This window comes from Oncorhynchus kisutch, unplaced genomic scaffold (assembly GCF_002021735.2).
Source record: "Oncorhynchus kisutch isolate 150728-3 unplaced genomic scaffold, Okis_V2 Okis05a-Okis16b_hom, whole genome shotgun sequence".
Taxonomy (NCBI): Eukaryota; Metazoa; Chordata; class Actinopteri; order Salmoniformes; family Salmonidae; genus Oncorhynchus; species Oncorhynchus kisutch.
Window position 1 is genome coordinate 1,100,269 of NW_022261982.1, and position 21,899 is coordinate 1,122,167.

At 47.2% G+C, this 21,899-nt stretch overlaps 1 protein-coding gene across 1 annotated transcript in view; it reads right to left on the reverse strand.

Moving 5' to 3' along the window:
- LOC109876752 (protein unc-80 homolog) overlaps positions 1-21,899 on the reverse strand; it is a 106,818-nt gene that overhangs the window by 71,036 nt on the left and 13,883 nt on the right. Inside the window, 12 exon segments of the mRNA XM_031813318.1 lie at positions 487-695; positions 1,879-1,980; positions 4,259-4,428; positions 11,221-11,369; positions 13,528-13,675; positions 13,955-14,086; positions 14,854-15,225; positions 15,665-15,933; positions 16,523-16,672; positions 18,192-18,402; positions 18,953-19,087; positions 19,960-20,233. Coding sequence (XP_031669178.1) covers positions 487-695; positions 1,879-1,980; positions 4,259-4,428; positions 11,221-11,369; positions 13,528-13,675; positions 13,955-14,086; positions 14,854-15,225; positions 15,665-15,933; positions 16,523-16,672; positions 18,192-18,402; positions 18,953-19,087; positions 19,960-20,233 — 2,321 coding nt within the window.

Sequence of the window (21,899 nt, forward strand, 5' to 3'; positions counted from 1 at the left end):
ATTATGAACAAAAGAGCAAGATTATTTTTAATTGTCAAAAGACAGCCAAGCGTTGATGATCATGTCACCAAAATAAGACCCTCGATATTTAGTGGAAAGGAGCATCAAGCTCATCACAGTGCACATTCACCACCCTGTGAAGTTCATCATAACTTATTTCATCTGTAACCTAATAAACTGCTTGCTTTCCCAACTAGTCGTCGTGGGAGGATTTCACACATGTCATTGTGTGACTCCAAGTTTACTTCAATATTATGGTTATTATATCAATATTTGCTCATAATAGCGTTTCCACCGACACTTCTCGCATAATTCATTTTACCGACAAAAACATCCCACCCTGTCTAGCGTATTTTGTTTTGTTGACATTTGGAAAGTTTACCGGAAAAAAATTCCCGTCATGACCCTTAGTGGATGACATCACTAGAATGAATATAGATGGACACAGGGTGGCGCTGTGGTACTGTGGGGGGCACTGCCACCTACCGATGGGCAGCTTGAGCTTCTTGCGCAGAGAGATGCGTCGGGAGCGTGAGCGGGTGCGTCGGTCCGTGGTGGTGCCCGAGTGGGCGGTGGTGCACTCTGACGTGTCCTGCTCTGATAGGCTGCTGGTGTCGCTGGCAGCACTCTGTGACTTGAACATCTTCCTCCAGAAGTCCTTCTTGCCCAGCAGAGCCCCCGGAATCTGTTCATCACTGGGGAGAGAAACAGGGATGGAGGTAGAGAGAGACAGAGAGACAGAGACAGACAGACAGACAGACAGACAGACAGACAGACAGACAGACAGACAGACAGACAGACAGACAGACAGACAGACAGACAGACAGACAGACAGACAGACAGACAGACAGACAGACAGACAGACAGACAGACAGACAGACAGACAGACAGACAGACAGACAGACAGACAGACAGACAGACAGATAGACAGACAGACAGTGAACACAATGACTAAATAGTTCTCATCAAACATACATTTTGTGGGGCGTACATTCATGCACAGTACCAGTCAAAAGTTTGGACACACCTACTCGTTTAAGGGTTTTTCTTTATTTTTACTATTGTATACATTGTAGAATAATAGTGAAGACATCAAAACTATGAAATAACACATATGGAATCATGTAGTAATCAAAGAAGTGTTAAACAAATCAAAATATATTTTCTTCAAAGTAGCCACCCTTTGCCTCGATGACAGCTTTGCATACTCTTGTAGAAAATGTAGAAAATAGTAAAATAAAGACTGATACTGTGTCTATCTGTGATTGTGTTTGTGTGTGTGTGTGTGTTTAACTATTCTTGTAGGGCCAGAAGTCCCCACAAGAAAAGTAAACAAAAAAATTGACAACTGGGGACATTCTGTTGGTCCCTACAGGTCAAATGCTATTTCTAGGGGGTTAAAAATTATAATTAGTGTTAGGGTTAGAATTACATTAAGGGTTAGGAGCTAGGGTTAGTTTTAGGGTTAGGAGCTAGGGTTAGTTTAGGGTTAGGAGCTAGGGTTAGTTTTAGGTTAGGAGCTAGGGTTAGTTTTAGGGTTAGGAGCTAGGGTTAGTTTTAGGGTTAGGAGCTAGGGTTAGTTTTAGGGTTAGGAGCTAGGGTTAGTTTTAGGGTTAGGAGCTAGGGTTAGTTTTAGAGTTAGGAGCTAGGGTTAGTTTTAGGATTATGAGCTAGGGTTAGTTTTAGGGTTAGGGTTAGTAGCTGGAGATAGGGTTAGGGTTAAGTTTTTGGGTTAAGGTGCGTGTACAAGATCGTGTGTGTATGTGTGTGTGTATGTATGCGTATGTATGTGTGTGTGTGTGTGTGTGTGTGTGTGTGTGTGTGTGTGTGTGTGTGTGTGTGTGTGTGTGTGTGTGTGTGTGAAGAGGGGGTACTCACTGCTCTGGTGTCTGGGGGGGGCGGCTGGATATGCAGCTGCGGCACTCGTCTGCAGCGGTGGACGGCTGCCCTCCCTTTTCCCCAGACACACCTGCCTCTGACCTGCACAAAGGACACACAGATCTAATTGTTCCTGACAAGGCTACAGTATAGTCAGAACCACCCAGGACAGGTTAGACCCCAATAGTAGCAACTAAGGTTGTGTTGTATGGAGTAGCCGTCTGGAAACATTCCATCACCCCTACAGTGTTTTCACTATCCTTCCCCTATCGAAACCTTTCAGGCACAGGATGTTGGTTTGGGGCCTTTGTAGCACCCCACCTGGACAACACCTAGGAGAAATACTGTGCTCCTTTTCAGATTGCCTAACATTTACATGTGAGTCAATAAGCAGATTGTCTTATCCAGCCCGCAGGTAGCCTAGAGGTTAAAAGCGTTAGGCCAGTATCCAAAAGGTCGCTGATTCTAATTCCTGTCCATGTGCCCTTCAGCAAGGCATTTAACCCTAATTGCTCCTGTAAATTGCAATGATAACCGCGTCTGCTAAATGACTAAAATGTCAGATGTATAGTTAGTGGATTGATGGTGAAATAGCTAGATGAGACCACATATCACAGTCGTAGTACATTTGTCCTCAATGAAGAAGTGATCAACAGAGTCAGTACCAGTAGGACAAGACAGGGTTCACTCCATCTGCACAACCACCCTCAACGTACAGATATCCCTGCTGTTTTTACCTGTCTGTGATTGGTTGTTCTATATGTATGGTGCCAACCCACTGGCCATTTACGGCAGTTCAACATTCAGTTTGATTTACATTTGTTTGAGATGTCAACTAACGTGAATTTAAAGTGAAATCAACGAAAACGTTGGGTGAAAAAAAGACTAAATGGCCTGATGTTGATGACCTTTTGCAAAATCCAAACAGTTTTCCACGTGGATTCAACGTCATCACGTAGATTTGTTTGGTTGAAATGACATGGAAGTAACGTGGATTCAACGTCATCACGTAGATTTGTTTGGTTGAAATGACATGGAAATAACGTTGATTCAACGTCATCACGTAGATTTGTTTGGTTGAAATGACATGGAAATAACGTGGATTCAACGTCATCACGTAGATTTGTTTGGTTGAAATGACATGGAAATAACGTTGATTCAACGTCATCACGTAATTTTGTTTGGTTGAAATGACATCGAAATAACGTTGATTCAACGTCATCACGTAATTTTGTTTGGTTGAAATTACATGGAAATAACGTGGATTCAACATCATCACGTAGATTTGTTAGGTTGAAATGACATGGAAATAACGTGGATTCAACATCATCACGTAGATTTGTTTGGTTGAAATGACATGGAAATAACGTGGATTCAACGTCATCACGTAGATTTGTTTGGTTGAAATGACATGGAAATAACGTGGATTCAACGTCATCACATAGATTTGTTTGGTTGAAATGACATGGAAATAACGTTGATTCAACGTCATCACGTAGATTTGTTTGGTTGAAATGACATGGAAATAACGTGGATTCAACATCATCACGTAGATTTGTTTGGTTGAAATGACATGGAAATAACGTGGATTCAACGTCATCACGTAGATTTGTTTGGTTGAAATGACATGGAAATAACGTTGATTCAACGTCATCACGTAATTTTGTTTGGTTGAAATGACATGGAAATAACGTTGATTCAACGTCATCACGTAATTTTGTTTGGTTGAAATTACATGGAAATAACGTGGATTCAACGTCATCACGTAGATTTGTTAGGTTGAAATGACATGGAAATAACGTGGATTCAACATCATCACGTAGATTTGTTTGGTTGAAATGACATGGAAATAACGTGGATTCAACGTCATCACGTAGATTTGTTTGGTTGAAATGACATGGAAATAACGTGGATTCAACGTCATCACGTAATTTTGTTAGGTTGAAATGACATGGAAATAACGTTGATTCAACGTCATCACGTAGATTTGTTTGGTTGAAATGACATGGAAATAACGTGGATTCAACGTCATCACGTAGATTTGTTTGGTTGAAATGACATGGAAATAACGTTGATTCAAGGTCATCACGTAATTTTGTTTGGTTGAAATGACATGGAAATAACGTTGATTCAACGTCATCACGTAATTTTGTTTGGTTGAAATGACATGGAAATAACGTGGATTCAACGTCATCACGTAGATTTGTTAGGTTGAAATGACATGGAAATAACGTGGATTCAACGTCATCACGTAATTTTGTTAGGTTGAAATGACATGGAAATAACGTGGATTCAACGTCATCACGTAGATTTGTTAGGTTGAAATGACATGGAAATAACATGGATTCAACCAGTGGGAGGTCCTTGTTCTGTGGACTACCTCCTGGATGCTGTAGGTTTGGTGATAGGCTCCTCCTTCTCCTCTGGCTTCTTGGTGGTGGCCACTTTCTCGGCCGAGTCCAGGAGCGCGCTCAATGCCACCCTGCGGAACACGTTGCCATGGGACTCCTTGATGAACTGCACCAGCTGGCGGATGTCACAGTACAGACCCTGGATGGGGGGTGGGGAGATAGAGGACAGACAGACAGACAGACAGACAGACAGACAGACAGACAGACAGACAGACAGACAGACAGACAGACAGACAGACAGACAGACAGACAGACAGACAGACAACACAATGACTAAGTAATTATCATCAAACACATCAATTGCTTGTATGTGTGTGTGTGTATGTGTGTGTGTGTGTGTGTGTGTGTGTGTGTGTGTGTGTGTGTGTGTGTGTGTGTGTGTGTGTGTGTGTGTGTGTGTGAGTGAGAGAGAGTGTGTGTGCGTCTACGAGAGAGAGAGAAAGAGAGAGACAGAAAGAGAGAGAGAAAGAGAGAGACAGAAAGAGATAGAGAGAGAGAGGAAGGAAGGAAGGAAGGAAGGAAGGAAGGAAGGAAGGAAGGAAGGAAGGAAGGAAGGAAGGAAGGAAGGAAGGAAGGAAGGAAGGAAGGAAGGAAGGAAGGAAGGAAGGAAGGAAGGAAGGAAGGAAGGAAAAGTATATTTAGACCCCGTACAAAAACCAACAAAGAGCTGACCTCATTCATGTCATTGTGGGGTGTGTAATTGTGTGTGTGTGGGTTCTCAGTCAGCTAGTCAGTAGTGAGAGGACAGTGTTGCCACACAGTACTGCAGTGAGTCAGTATACTACAGTGTCAGCCATCAAATGGCCCCTGAAGCCTTCTGTATGTTACCCTGCACCAGACAGCTGCTACAGAGCCCAATGCAGCCATGTTACCCTACTCCACAGAGCTACCACCATGTTATCCTGCTCCACAGAGCTGCCACCATGTTACCCTGCACCACAGAGCTGCCACCATGTTACCCTGCTCCACAGAGCTGCCACCATGTTACCCTGCTCCACAGAGCTGCCACCATGTTACCCTGCTCCACAGAGCTGCCACCATGTTACCCTGCTCCACAGAGCTGCCACCATGTTACCCTGCTCCACAGAGCTGCCACCATGTTACCCTGCTCCACAGAGCTGCCACCATGTTACCCTGCTCCACAAAGCTGCCACCATGTTACCCTGCTCCACAAAGCTGCCACCATGTTACCCTGCTCCACAGAGCTGCCACCATGTTACCCTGCTCCACAGAGCTGCCACCATGTTACCCTGCTCCACAGAGCTGCCACCATGTTATCCTGCTCCACAGAGCTGCCACCATGTTACCCTGCTCCACAGAGCTGCCACCATGTTACCCTGCTCCACAGAGCTGCCACCATGTTATCCTGCTCCACAGAGCTGCCACCATGTTACCCTGCTCCACAGAGCTGCCACCATGTACCCTGCTCCACAAAGCTGCCACCATGTTACCCTGCTCCACAGAGCTGCCACCATGTTACCCTGCTCCACAGAGCTGCCACCATGTTCTCTGCTCCACAGAGCTGCCACCATGTTACCCTGCTCCACAGAGCTGCCACCATGTTACCCTGCTCCACAGAGCTGCCACCATGTTACCCTGCTCCACAGAGCTGCCACCATGTTACCCTGCTCCACAGAGCTGCCACCATGTTACCCTGCTCCACAGAGCTGCCACCATGTTACCCTGCTCCCCAGAGCTGCCACCATGTTACCCTGCTCCACAGAGCTGCCACCATGCCACCATGTTACCCTGCTCCACAGAGCTGCCACCATGTTACCCTGCTCCACAGAGCTGCCACCATGCCACCATGTTACCATGCACCACAGAGCTGCCACCATGTTACCCTGCTCCACAGAGCTGCCACCATGTTACCCTGCTCCACAGAGCTGCCACCATGTTCTCTGCTCCACAGAGCTGCCACCATGTTACCCTGCTCCACAGAGCTGCCACCATGTTACCCTGCTCCACAGAGCTGCCACCATGTTCTCTGCTCCACAGAGCTGCCACCATGTTACCCTGCTCCACAGAGCTGCCACCATGTTACCCTGCTCCACAAAGCTGCCACCATGTTACCCTGCTCCACAGAGCTGCCACCATGTTACCCTGCTCCACAGAGCTGCCACCATGTTACCCTGCTCCACAGAGCTGCCACCATGTTACCCTGCTCCACAAAGCTGCCACCATGTTACCCTGCTCCACAAAGCTGCCACCATGTTACCCTGCTCCACAAAGCTGCCACCATGTTACCCTGCTCCACAGAGCTGCCACCATGTTACCCTGCTCCACAGAGCTGCCACCAGGTTACCCTGCTCCACAGAGCTGCCACCATGTTACCCTGCTCCACAGAGCTGCCACCATGTTATCCTGCTACACAGAGCTGCCACCATGTTACCCTGCTCCACAGAGCTGCCACCATGTTACCCTGCTCCACAGAGCTGCCACCATGTTATCCTGCTCCACAGAGCTGCCACCATGTTCTCTGCTCCACAGAGCTGCCACCATGTTACCCTGCTCCACAGAGCTGCCACCATGTTACCCTGCTCCACAGAGCTGCCACCATGTTCTCTGCTCCACAGAGCTGCCACCATGTTACCCTGCTCCACAGAGCTGCCACCATGTTACCCTGCTCCACAGAGCTGCCACCATGTTATCCTGCTCCACAGAGCTGCCACCATGTTCTCTGCTCCACAGAGCTGCCACCATGTTACCCTGCTCCACAGAGCTGCCACCATGTTACCCTGCTCCACAAAGCTGCCACCATGTTACCCTGCTCCACAGAGCTGCCACCATGTTACCCTGCTCCACAGAGCTGCCACCATGTTACCCTGCTCCACAAAGCTGCCACCATGTTACCCTGCTCCACAGAGCTGCCACCATGTTACCCTGCTCCACAGAGCTGCCACCATGTTACCCTGCTCCACAGAGCTGCCACCATGTTACCCTGCTCCACAAAGCTGCCACCATGTTACCCTGCTCCACAAAGCTGCCACCATGTTACCCTGCTCCACAAAGCTGCCACCATGTTACCCTGCTCCACAGAGCTGCCACCATGTTACCCTGCTCCACAGAGCTGCCACCAGGTTACCCTGCTCCACAGAGCTGCCACCATGTTACCCTGCTCCACAGAGCTGCCACCATGTTATCCTGCTACACAGAGCTGCCACCATGTTACCCTGCTCCACAGAGCTGCCACCATGTTACCCTGCTCCACAGAGCTGCCACCATGTTATCCTGCTCCACAGAGCTGCCACCATGTTCTCTGCTCCACAGAGCTGCCACCATGTTACCCTGCTCCACAGAGCTGCCACCATGTTACCCTGCTCCACAGAGCTGCCACCATGTTCTCTGCTCCACAGAGCTGCCACCATGTTACCCTGCTCCACAGAGCTGCCACCATGTTACCCTGCTCCACAGAGCTGCCACCATGTTATCCTGCTCCACAGAGCTGCCACCATGTTCTCTGCTCCACAGAGCTGCCACCATGTTACCCTGCTCCACAGAGCTGCCACCATGTTACCCTGCTCCACAAAGCTGCCACCATGTTACCCTGCTCCACAGAGCTGCCACCATGTTACCCTGCTCCACAGAGCTGCCACCATGTTCTCTGCTCCACAGAGCTGCCACCATGTTACCCTGCTCCACAGAGCTGCCACCATGTTACCCTGCTCCACAGAGCTGCCACCATGTTACCCTGCTCCACAGAGCTGCCACCATGTTACCCTGCTCCCCAGAGCTGCCACCATGTTACCCTGCTCCACAGAGCTGCCACCATGCCACCATGTTACCCTGCTCCACAGAGCTGCCACCATGTTACCCTGCTCCACAGAGCTGCCACCATGCCGCCATGTTACCCTGCACCACAGAGCTGCCACCATGTTACCCTGCTCCACAGAGCTGCCACCATGTTACCCTGCTCCACAGAGCTGCCACCATGTTATCCTGCTCCACAGAGCTGCCACCATGTTACCCTGCTCCACAGAGCTGCCACCATGTACCCTGCTCCACAAAGCTGCCACCATGTTACCCTGCTCCACAGAGCTGCCACCATGTTACCCTGCTCCACAGAGCTGCCACCATGTTCTCTGCTCCACAGAGCTGCCACCATGTTACCCTGCTCCACAGAGCTGCCACCATGTTGCCCTGCTCCACAGAGCTGCCACCATGTTACCCTGCTCCACAGAGCTGCCACCATGTTACCCTGCTCCACAGAGCTGCCACCATGTTACCCTGCTCCACAGAGCTGCCACCATGTTACCCTGCTCCCCAGAGCTGCCACCATGTTACCCTGCTCCACAGAGCTGCCACCATGCCACCATGTTACCCTGCTCCACAGAGCTGCCACCATGTTACCCTGCTCCACAGAGCTGCCACCATGCCACCATGTTACCCTGCACCACAGAGCTGCCACCATGTTACCCTGCTCCACAGAGCTGCCACCATGTTACCCTGCTCCACAAAGCTGCCACCATGTTACCCTGCTCCACAAAGCTGCCACCATGTTACCCTGCTCCACAGAGCTGCCACCAGGTTACCCTGCTCCACAGAGCTGCCACCATGTTACCCTGCTCCACAGAGCTGCTACCATGTTATCCTGCTCCACAGAGCTGCCACCATGTTACCCTGCTCCACAGAGCTGCCACCATGTTATCCTGCTCCACAGAGCTGCCACCATGTTACCCTGCTCCACAGAGCTGCCACCATGTTATCCTGCTCCACAGAGCTGCCACCATGTTCTCTGCTCCACAGAGCTGCCACCATGTTACCCTGCTCCACAGAGCTGCCACCATGTTACCCTGCTCCCCAGAGCTGCCACCATGTTACCCTGCTCCACAGAGCTGCCACCATGCCACCATGTTACCCTGCTCCACAGAGCTGCCACCATGTTACCCTGCTCCACAGAGCTGCCACCATGCCGCCATGTTACCCTGCACCACAGAGCTGCCACCATGTTACCCTGCTCCACAGAGCTGCCACCATGTTACCCTGCTCCACAGAGCTGCCACCATGTTACCCTGCTCCACAGAGCTGCCACCATGTTACCCTGCTCCACAGAGCTGCCACAATGTTCTCTGCTCCACAGAGCTGCCACCATGTTACCCTGCTCCACAAAGCTGCCACCATGTTACCCTGCTCCACAGAGCTGCCACCATGTTCTCTGCTCCACAGAGCTGCCACCATGTTACCCTGTTCCACAGAGCTGCCACCATGTTACCCTGCTCCACAGAGCTGCCACCATGCCACCATGTTACCCTGCTCCACAGAGCTGCCACCATGTTACCCTGCTCCACAGAGCTGCCACCATGTTACCCTGCTCCACAGAGCTGCCACCATGCCAAATCTCTTACTTTGGACTGAGAGTAGGGATGAAAACTACTGGAAATGCAATGGTGAGAGTGTATTACAAGAGCACTATACAGAATATATATATGATTCTGTGGTCTGAATGCAGAAACAGCAGTGAGCCTTACACACTCTGGTATAGTGATTGTATAGTTACTTCCAGGTGAGTAAGTTAAAAAACACAATAATGGAAAAGATGGTGTGAATATAAGCATGCTGTCTTAGATAGGGTGTACAAGACATGAACATGCTCAGAAATTGTACATTTGTTTATGCATATTTACTTTATGAATGCCACTTGGTAGACAATTTATTATTCCAGAATGTGGTTTAGACAAATTGTTCATTAGTGCACAGCTCGTCAGAGACAGCATTCATAATTCATTAGGAGTCTATTACCACACGTAGCAGAATGACCCTTTAATAATTGAACAGGACACACCGCGTAGTCATTGATGTGATTGTTGAACACACTCACGCCCAGCATGCCTTCTGTGTAGGCTACAGTAGATGATTTCTGTTGCAAAACGCTTTGCTACGGCGTGCCCTACTGAACAACAACCAGACAAGGGGATGGCTATAAGACAGAGACAGACAGAGAGTGTGTGTGTGTGTGTGTGTGTGTGTGTGTGTGTGTGTGTGTGTGTGTGTGTGTGTGTGTGTGTGTGTGTGTGTGTGTGTGTGTGTGTGTGTGTGTGTGTGTGTGTGTGTGTGTGTGTGTGTGTGAGACATAAACAGAGAGAAAGACAGAGAGAGAGAGAGAGAGACAGAGAGAGAGACACAGAGAGACAGAGAGAGAGACAGAGACACAGAGACAGAGAGAGGGAGAGAAGCCTTGACTATGTACAGACTCAGTGAGCATAGCCTTGCTATTGAGAAAGGCCGCCGTAGGCAGACATGGCTCTCAAGAGAAGACAGGCTATGTGCTCACTGCCCACAAAATGAGGTGGAAACTGAGCTGCACTTCCTAACCTCCTGCCCAATGTATGACCATATTAGAGAGACATATTTCCCTCAGATTACACAGATCCACAAAGAATTCGAAAACAAATCCAATTTTGAAAAACTCCCATATCTACTGGGTGAAATTCCACAGTGTGCCATCACAGCAGCAAGATTTGTGACCTGTTGCCACGAGAAAAGGGCAACCAGTGAAGAACAAACACCATTGTAAATACAACCCATATTTATGCTTATTTATTTTATCTTGTGTCCTTTAGCCATTTGTACATTGTTATAACACTGTATATATATATAATATGACATTTGTAATGTCTTTACTGTTTTGAAACTTCTGTATGTGTAATGTTTACTGTTAATTTTTGTTGTTTTTCACTTTATATATTCACTTTGTATGTTGTCTACCTCACTTGCTTTGGCAATGTTAACACATGTTTCCCATGCCAATAAAGCCCTTGAATTGAATTGAATTGAGAGACAGATAGAGAGAGAGACAGAGACAGAGAGAGGGAGAGAGAGACAGAGACAGAGAGAGGGAGAGAGAGACAGAGACAGAGAGAGACAGAGACAGAGAGAGACAGAGAGACAAAGAGAGAGGGAGAGAGAGACAGATAGAGAGAGACATGCTCACCAGGTTCTCAGGGCTATGCAGCTCATGCGTGGTGGAGGCACAGCGAGTGATCAGAGACTTGAACATGCAGCCCACCACCACTGCCTCCATGTTCTGGGCCAGTGACTTGTTGTCCCCTGTGGTGAAGTTGTTCCCGAACCCGGCCTTATCTTTGAGCAAGGTGGAGGCGGGAGAGACCAAACATTGCACAGGGGTGATACAGGTCAGAGCAGTAGAAAATGGGTACAAAATGGACACTTACCTAGGTTACTGTATAAAACAATTGAGCTGAAATAAAGTCAAAGAAAAGGGAAGGGTACAGGGTCAAGGGGACAAGGACAGGGGGACAGGGGACAGAGGGCACAAAATCATAAGCATGGATGAGAAGCAAACTGAAAAAGGATACATGCACGTGACTAAGGCCTGCTAGAGTCAAGGATCTGATCTACGATCTGTAGCAACATCAGAGGGGGACGACATCTCTAAAGATGTCAACTTAATTGACTTGTTTATTGTATTGAATTTAATAGAATCAACTTAATTGATTCCCAACTTGATTGATTCAAAATTGGATTTGTCACCATAGATATCAGAGCAGGTAGTTCTACATTCAACCATCGGTCTAAATAATGTAATTAACTTGATATAATTAATTGAATTAATTGATTACTAAATACTTTTTTCCCTAAATACTTTGGGGGAAAGTATTATTAGATATATAGAAAGATAGATTAGATATATAGATAGATTAGATATATAGATACATAGATTAGATATATAGATACATAGATTAGATATATAGATACATAGATTAGATATATAGATACATAGATTAGATAGATTTGATAGATTAATAAATTAGATAGATTTGATAAATAGATGAATAGATTTGATAGATTTGATAGATAAATAGATTAATAGATTTGAAAGATAAATAGATTTGATAGATTAATAGATTAGATAGATTTGATAGATTGCCACTTTAGACAAGAGTGAGGGTGTGCAGAAATGGGAGCAGTGCCTAGAAGGAATGGTGATCTGATCGGGTTCATTTAGATATTAGTGTATCTACCGATGGTTCTTTTTTTCACCCTCCTGGACCTCTCACCTGCACTGCCGTACTCTGCAAGAGAAGAGATGCGGTACACAAGTTGATGATGTTCAGGCCAGCAGCACACACATGTACGTGTACAAAAAGTACACGGCACCCCCACACCACCGGACGTAGGGGAACATACAGTACACACACACACACACACACACACAGACTCACACCACTTAACTGACTTACAATAAAGAACCTAAAAGGGGTGACCCGTGCACTTTCGTTAATAAAGCCCCCATCAGTTCAGTAACTTGCCAATGATACAGTTCAATCAGAAAATCAAGTGGTCATTTCACTGACCAAAAAATAGAGCTATGATATTACAGTCATTACGGTATTTAATTCATGTTGAGCCATAATGCCATAGATAGAGATGTGATGAGCACCACACAGCATCGGATTGGCAAGTGTACAGAGTGGATGAGTGAGTGGAGGGAGGAGGGGAACATGGCTTGTTAAGGTGGATGGGGGCGGGACAGAGGGAGGGAAGGCAGGACAGATGAGTGGAGGGAGGAGGGGAACATGGCTTGTTTAGGTGGATGGGGGCGGGACAGAGGGAGGGAAGGCAGGACAGATGAGTGGAGGGCGAGAGGGTGACAGAACAGACACAGAAACAGAGAGACAGCCGGTGGGTAAACATTGAGCACTCTGGGATGCGTGGAGGTATGAGTGAGGTCAGATTCAGCATCGTGAGGCAGAGTGGACTGGATTATGGTAGAAGATACTTTAAGTATTAGTCGTCTGTCAATCTCATTGTCTACTGTTTGTTTTTAATCTGGAGATTGAAACTCTGCTGGACATTACATTTTAATGATTGCTATAAGAATGTGATTATATACATTCATTATTTTAAATGTTTAGTGTGATTTCATTGTTGTGATAGATTAGAATGAATTACACAATATATGACTTAGTTTTAGAGAAGTCAACTCACCAATTCACCTGATTAAACCCATAGCATTTCTAAATACTTTACGATGAAATCTTTTATTTGAAACATTTGATGATTTTGGAGAATAATACAAACCCCTCTGCATGGACAAACAAGAGTGATCAGTGAATTGTGTGATGTCAGTGGAGGCTGATTGGGTGAGTTGCATAGCGTGACTTCATCAGTCCTACCATCAGAGAGGTTGAGAGGGGTGTGTGAGGCCGATGTGTGTGGTTAGCCGTGGCTCCATAGCAACACACACACACTCGGCGCATGCCTCACAAACACTTACTGTTGGTGATGGGCTCCATGCAGAAGCCCAGGAGTGCGTGCAAGAAGTCCACAATGTTGTTGAGCGAGTCCTTGTTGACGTAGTCCCTCATGGTCTGACGGAACTGCAACTTGTCCAGCTTGTACAGGTTGGTCAGGCAGTTCTGGGCCTGTATGGGGAACAAGGGGATCGGTAGATCCAAAATGGAGGATGTCTCAGATTCAAACAGCTATCTCAACCGGAGCCAAAATGGATGATGGTTTCCATTCACTCTGTTAAAGCCCCTAAAAAATCCAACAGGTCCTATGTTGTCAAATGCTACTGTTTCTTGGACCAGGTCTCTCTCTTGCAAAATAGGTTTTTACCTCAGTGAAAATATAAATATATAACTAAATAAAGTTCATTTAATTCCATTTTTGTTAAAGGGGCAATTTGTGAGTTGTCTGACCTGCATGCGGAGCCGGTCCCCTGAGAGTCCTCTGTGGCCCTCCCCACAGCCGTAGGCACAACCCAGAGACTTGACCATCTTGATCAGCATGGTAAGAGCCAGCCTGTGGGTACTCAGTGAAGAGCCGTCCTCCTTGGAGTTAAACAGAAGGCATAGGGTAATACACGCTACATATAACATTCACACAGGTTATGGCCATATTACTCACACCAACACATCATGTTTTATTTTGTGTTTTGTTCTAGTAGAGTGACATCTATAATATGCTCTGTTCTATCTAATATACAGGTAATTATCTCTCTGTGGCCTTCTGTGCCACTATTGGTTAGAGCCTGTAAGTAAACACAAGGTCTACACCTGTTGTATTCAGCATTTCACTGTAAGGTCTACACCTGTTGTATTCAGCATTTCACTGAAAGGTCTACACCTGTTGTATTCAGCATTTCACTGTAAGGTCTACACCTGTTGTATTCAGCATTTCACTGTAAGGTCTACACCTGTTGTATTCAGCATTTCACTGTAAGGTCTACACCTGTTGTATTCAGCATTTCACTGTTAGGTCTACACCTGTTGTATTCAGCATTTCACTGTAAGGTCTACACCTGTTGTATTCAGCATTTCACTGTAAGGTCTACACCTGTTGTATTCAGCATTTCACTGTAAGGTCTACACCTGTTGTATTCAGCATTTCACTGTTAGGTCTACACCTGTTGTATTCAGCATTTCACTGTAAGGTCTACACCTGTTGTATTCAGCATTTCACTGTAAGGTCTACACCTGTTGTATTCAGCATTTCACTGTAAGGTCTACACCTGTTGTATTCAGCGCACCTGACAAATAAACTTTGATTTGAGATAAATGTAAGAGTTGAAAACTCATAGAAGTATTCTCACACCCACCTTGCTGTCTTTCTCCTTATTGTTCTTCACGTCGTCCTTGCTTCCTCCTCCACTCCCTCCTCCGCTCCCTCCTCCACTTCCCCCACCTCCTCCTCCTCCATCCCCCCCTCCTCCTCCTCCACCCCCTCCTCCTGGTGCCGCCCCGCTGCACCCTCCAGACACGCCCCCTTGGGTGCCACTCACGCTCTGATTGGCCCCCTCCTTCGGGAGGCGTGTCTCATCGTTCTCCTTGTCGTCGGGCTTGGAGAGCTTCTTTCCCATGCCCGGCACTACCCCCAGCTGCAGCAGGCAGTCGATGATGTTGAGCGACACGTCACAGATCCGTGAGCTAATGTCGTGGGTCAGCACGGCGTAGACCGCCCGCAGGATGGCCTGGGAGGGGTAGACGGGGAGACAGAGGGGTCAGTGTCAGGGGTTGGACACATTCAAATGAAGTGCATCCATCCATCACACCATCCATCCAACATTCTCCAAGCTTCCCTACGAATTCCTCCCCAAGTGTTGTCCAGGCAGGAACCAGGCAGGAACCAGGCAGGAACCAGGCAGGACATTTACTTGACTGTGATATGTGGTTGTCTCACCTAGCTACCTTAAAGATGAATGCACTAACTGTAAGTTGCTTCTGGATAAGTGCGTTTTCTAAATGACTGCATAGTAAATAGAGCCCAATGGTTCAGTAATGCCATGGTAGTGTGAGCCATCCTACTGGAGTTGTGATATATACTGTAGTGAACCTGGTTATTCCTCCAGTACAGAAACCCTGTCAGAGACCTCAGACCAACAGGTGACACTATTTTTCACTGCCCCTCACCGTAAGGTCCAGCATGCCATTCTTCAGGATGAAGTTGTTGGTGCCCTCGATGTTGTCTCCCTCCTCCAGGCACGAGTAGTTGATACACGAGTCGGTGAAGCTCCGGGGCAGGTTGGCGCACGCCAGCGTCTCGTGGGGCATCTCTGGGATGGGTACAGGGTTACACAGCTTTTTCATGTGCTCGGTGAAGAAGTCGGCATAGCCCACGTTGAAGGACGCTACTGTGGTGTTGAACGTCGCCATGGTGATGGTGGAGATCTGTGAACGCACTGGGGGCGGAGGGGTGGGAGGAGAGGAGGTGAGGGGGTGGAGACATTCACAGATTTAGAGAAAATGTATATTTTGGATGGATGAATAGATGGATGGAGGGAGGGATGGAAGGAAGGATTGATGGAAGGCTTGATGGATAAAGGGATGGATGGATGATGGAGTGATGGATGAGTGGATGGATGGAGTGATAGATAGATGGATGGATATATCATTGAAGGTGTTCAGTTCATAACTGTGGGTGATGACAGAATATGGGTGTATGGACTCTCTTCCCCTCCTCCTTGGTGTGTACAGTGTTGTGGGTTTAAAGACTCTGACCCTCCCCCTTGGTGTCAACTGTGTTGTGGGTGTATAGACTCTGACCCTCCCCCTTGGCGTGAACGGTGGTGTGTGTGTATAGATTCTTAGCCTCCCCCTTGGTGTCAACAGTGTTGTGGGTGTATAGACTCTTACCCTCCCCCTTGGTGTGTACAGTGTTGTGGGTGTAAAGACTCTGACCCTCCCCCTTGGTGTGAACAGTGTTGTGGGTGTATATACTCTTACCCTCCCCCTTGGTGTCAACGGTGTTGTGGGTGTATAGACTCTTACCCTCCCCCTTGGCGTGAACGGTGTTGTCTCCGTGGCTGTTGGAGTGGTCTGGCATGTCTCTGAGCAGGGAGTGATGGGAGTGTGAGTGTTTAGCACTCAGGTTGTCTGTGTCTGCAGCCGTGTCTGTGCTCCCTCGCCGCGTCAACTTACCTAAAACACCAACAAACACACAACTCTGAGTGAAAGACACCGGCACACAGCATTACAACCAAACACACACTCATTCACACAACCAAACTCACGTTCCTCTTCCCTGCCTTTTAAGACGGCCTAATAGCCAAATAAGCTCACTGTCATTGCCACAAAACAATGCATACCACATCCTACTGTACCAGTTAACCCACATCTGTTCATTAAGAAAGTAGGGCTAAAAGTATAGGGCTTTTAATGGTTACATTCCAATGAGAAAGTAGGGCTAAAAGTATAGGGCTTTTAATGGTTACATTCCAATGAGAAAGTAGGGCTAAAAGTATAGGGCTTTTAATGGTTACATTCCAATGAGAAAGTCCCTTTTTCTGTGCACCTTTTGCAAAACAACCAGACAAACATTAAGTTAATGAGGCTGACCCAGTTCAGCTGCTGTTGGGAGACTAACTCCTCTGACTTGGTTTCTCAAATGACTGCCTAACCTGGTTCACCAACTACTTCGCAGACAGAGTTTAGTGTGTCAAATCGGAGGGCCTGTTGTCCTCACGCCATTTGCACACACTGTATATAGACTTTCTTTTTTTTCTATTGTGTTATTGACTGTATGTTTGTTTTACTCCATGTGTAACTCTGTGTTGTTGTTTCTGTCACACTGCTTTGCTTTATCTTGGCCAGGTCGCAATTGTAAATGAGAACTTGTTCTCAACTAGCCTACCTGGTGGAATACATTTTTTTTTAACTCAGCTAATGAGGGACTAGGGACTAACTCCTCTGACTCAGCTAATGAGACCCAGGGGACTAACTCCTCTGACTCAGCTAATGAGAGACAGGGGACTAACTCCTCTGACTCAGCTAATGAGAGCCAGGGGACTAACTCCTCTGACTCAGCTAATGAGACCCAGGGGACTAACTCCTCTGACTCAGCTAATGAGAGCCAGGGGACTAACTCCTCTGACTCAGCTAATGAGAGCCAGGGGACTAACTCCTCTGACTCAGCTAATGAGAGCCAGGGGACTAACTCCTCTGACTCGGCTAATGAGAGCCAGGGGACTAACTCCTCTGACTCGGCTAATGAGTGCCAGGGGACTAACTCCTCTGAGTCAGCTAATGAGAGCCAGGAGACTAACTCCTCTGACTCAGCTAACGAGAGCCAGTCATTTTCCCTGTACTTTTTAAGTTCCTATTGATATAAAATAGATATATCAATAGATGGATAGATGTGAATAGTACAATCTATTGATAGAGATAGAGATGATCTATCAGCAGAAAGACAGAGAGATAAAACAGTGAGTGAGAAGTGTTGGTCATATACAGACCTGGGTTCAAATACTATTCGAAATCATTTCAAATATTTTATCTGGGCTTGAGTTTGCCTGGTGCCATGGAACCAATAGAAAAGTTGCAAAGCTGCAAACCACGCCCATCTGGCACTCCAGGCAGGCTAAAGCAAGCGCTCAAACTAACGCTTAAACATGTTTCAAAGAATTTCAAAAAGTGTTTGAACCCAGATCTGGTATGGTACCCATGATGGTAGCCTGCCAGCCCCCGCGCTCCAGCGCCCGCCGGTCATCGCCAGAGAAGCTGGCGAAGGAGAAGGTGGATCGGGTGGGGGACACATCCAGGTGGTCCTCGTGAAGCAGGAAGGGCACACCCATGCGGCGCTGGCGCTTCTTGCCCGTGTGGTGGAACGGGATGGAGCCCTTACGCTCACGGTCCTCCCGCCGGTTCTTGAACTGTACCACGGTCGGTAGGAGGAGACACAAGACAAACATATTCATTCTAAATGTTCTAACTACAGCAGGGTTTTGTTTCCACCTAGCAAGAGTCAGCTGCGTATAATGGTACATTGATTGAGAGGTCGAAACATATTAAAAGGTCAAATGAATAAAAGGGAGGGAAAATGTAGGCCAAATGTTTGAAATGATTTACAAAGACAAAGAAGACAATGATAGATGTGAGGAAAGAGGGCCCAATACCCAGAGAGAGAGAGAGAGAGAAAGACAGAGAAAGAGAGAGAGAGAGAGAAAGACAGAGACAGAGAAAAAGAGAGAGAGAGAGAAAGACAGAGACAGAGAAAGAGAGAGAGAGAGAGAAAGACAGAGACAGAGAAAAAGAGAGAGAGAGAGAGAAACAGAGAGACTAATAGAAAAAGAGAGAGAGAGAGAGAGAGAAACAGAGAGACTAATAGAAAAAGAGAGAGAGAGAGAAACAGAGAGACTAATAGAAAAAGAATATAATAAAGGCAGATTTGAGAACTTGTACATGTATCTCCATGCATCTCACCTTTTTAAAGAGGTTCATCCCCAGGTCAGAGGAAAGGTCGGGTACAGCCTGTCTGCGCAGGTTGGTCAGGGACACCTTAGAGAAGGTCTCTGAGCTGAGGGACTTATCCTCCTCATTGCATTTCAGACTCATGTCCTTATATGGGCAGAGGGCACAGGGGTCAAGAGTGAATGACAGGTGTCAATCAGAGATGTAGTGTATCAATAGGACGTTTTACTGCATAGAGACAGTCAACTTTGTTCATATTCTGTATTTAAGATGGCATAACTATGGGAAAACCTGAACCACTTGACAATAATGTAATAAGAGCTACAATATAAGGAATTATACTATATAGGGATTATAAACTGGGTGGTTCAAGTCCTGAATGCTGATTGGCTGAAAGCCGTGGTATATCAGACCGTATACCAGGGATATGACTAAACATTTGTTTTTACTGATCTAATTACGTTGATAATTAGTTTAGAAAAGCAGTAAGGCACCTCGAGGGTTTGTGATATATGGCCAATATACCACGGCGAAGGGCTGTATCCAGGCACTCCACGTTGCGTCATGCATAAGAACAGCCCGTAGCCGTGGTATATTGGCCATATATCACAAACCCTCGAGGTGCCTTACTGCTTTTCTAAACTAATTATCAACGTAATTAGATCAGTAAAAACAAATGTAATTAAGCAATATGGCCCGCGGGGGTGTGGTATATGGCCAATATACCACGGCTACGGGCTGTATCCAGGCACTCCACGTTGCGTCATGCATAAGAACAGCCCGTAGCCGTGGTATATTGGCCATATACCACACCCCCGCGGGCCATATTGCTTAATTATACTATACTATATAGGGCATACTATATAGGGCATTTAACTGTTGTATTACTACAAATACTACTACTTATACTAGTACTAGTATTACCTGTGTCTTATGGCTTTACAGTACTGTAGTTATAACACCATATAATACTGTAGTATTAACTAATGATTGACATAAACACAATGGTTATAACCCACCTGAGTCTTGTGGGTGTTGACGAGAGAGGGGGCGGTGGCCACCATGGAGCTGCTGCGAGGGCGGGGCAGGGGCGGGACCAGTGGCTCCGGCGGGCGTTCCGGGCGCTCCTCCAGGATCTGACGCAGGCGCTGCAGGTAGAACATGAGGGCCCAGTGCACCCCCTCCTCCGTCCAGTGGGGCTGCAGCAGGCAGCGCAGGACTGCCACGTCAAAGTAGGTGGCGTAGCGGGCACGCTGGGCCAGGGAGACGGAGATGCCCGCTGGGGCAGAGGTCCTGGGGAAGACAAGTACAGGGAGAGAGGGAGGGGGAGGGGGAGACAAGGTACAGGGAGAGAGGGAGGGGGAGAGAGGGAGGGGAGAGAGAGAGGGTGGGAGGAAGTTAGTGACATGAATCTGTAAAGCCCTTTTGATATCAGCAGTTATCACAATGCGCCTTACAGTAACCCGGTCTAGACCCGGCCTGTACCCGGCCTGCACCCGGCCTAGACCCGGCCTGGACCCGGCCTGCACCCGGCCTAGACCCGGCCTGGACCCGGCCTAGACCCGGCCTGGACCCGGCCTAGACCCGGCCTAGACCCGGCCTAGACCTGGCCTAGACCCGGCCTAGACCTGGCCTTTTGCAAATAGTTGTTAAAGGCAGGACTTGTTACTGTAGTTTATGATTTGTAAACAGCCTAACTGAGCTCAAATGATGAAATCAGCACCTCCAAAAAAAACTAGATTGATGTCTGATATTATGTTCTAGCTCTGCAAAGAACAATCTGTAAATCTCTGACTGAAATCACTTGCATCTGCCTCAAATGAAATTACCAGTCCCCATCATTTCCTGCCACGTTCATCACTTACAGTGCGTTCAGAATTTATTCAGACCCCTTGACTTTTTCCACATTTTGTTACGTTACAGCCATATTCTAAAATTGATTTAATTGTTTTTTTACCTCATCAATCTAAACACAATACCCCTTAATGACCAGCAAAAACAGGGTTTTAGAAATGTTTGCAAATGTATAAAAAATAAAAAGTGGAAATATCACATTTACATAAATAATTATTCAGACCCTTTACTCAGTACTTTGTTGAAGCAGCCTGGAGTATGACGCTACAAGCTCGGCACACCTGTATTTGGGTAACTGTAAAGTAAATATGGACAGTTATTCTAACATGGTCAATGTGCACATTAGAATTTGGTAAGGACCACACATCGTTGCATCCTCGACTTGCATGTTCTGTTACTATGAATTACCACATTCTAAATGTGATTTCTGTCATTCTGAGCACCGTGGGTGAACACCCTAGTCATGCTACGCACCCATATGGGTCCGGTCAATTTCTCAAATGTCCAGTAAATTAAAATGTTAATGGTAACCCTGAGACACACACACACACACACACACACACTCTTCGGCCTGTTAAGATTAAATCTATTGTATAGAACAGAACAGGCTCTCGGTCGCTCTCCTCTGTCCCTTCCTCCCCCAGGGTTCCTCCATGACCAAGCAGCTTGGTACTCAGGCCTACCTGGAGCGATCACCTCAGAGAACAGCATCTACAGTGGTCTGTATTTGGGGAGTTTCTCCCATTGTTCTCTACAGATCCTCTCAAGCTCTGTCAGGTTGGATGGGGAGCGACGCTGCACAGCTATTTTCAGGTCTCTCCAGAGATGTTAGATCGGGTTCAAGTCTGGGCTCTGGCTGGGCCACTCGAGGACATTCAGAGACATGTCCCGAAGCCACTCCTGCGTTGTCTTCGCTGTGTTCTTAGGGTCATTGTCCAGTTGGAAGGTGAACCTTCGCCCCAGTCTGAGGTCCTGAGCACTCTGTAGCAGGTTTTCATCAAGGATCTCTCTGTACTTCGCTCTGTTCATCTTTCCCTCGATCCTGACTAGTCTCCCAGTCCCTGCAGCTGAAAAACATCCCCAGAAGTAACGCTTGGCATTCAGG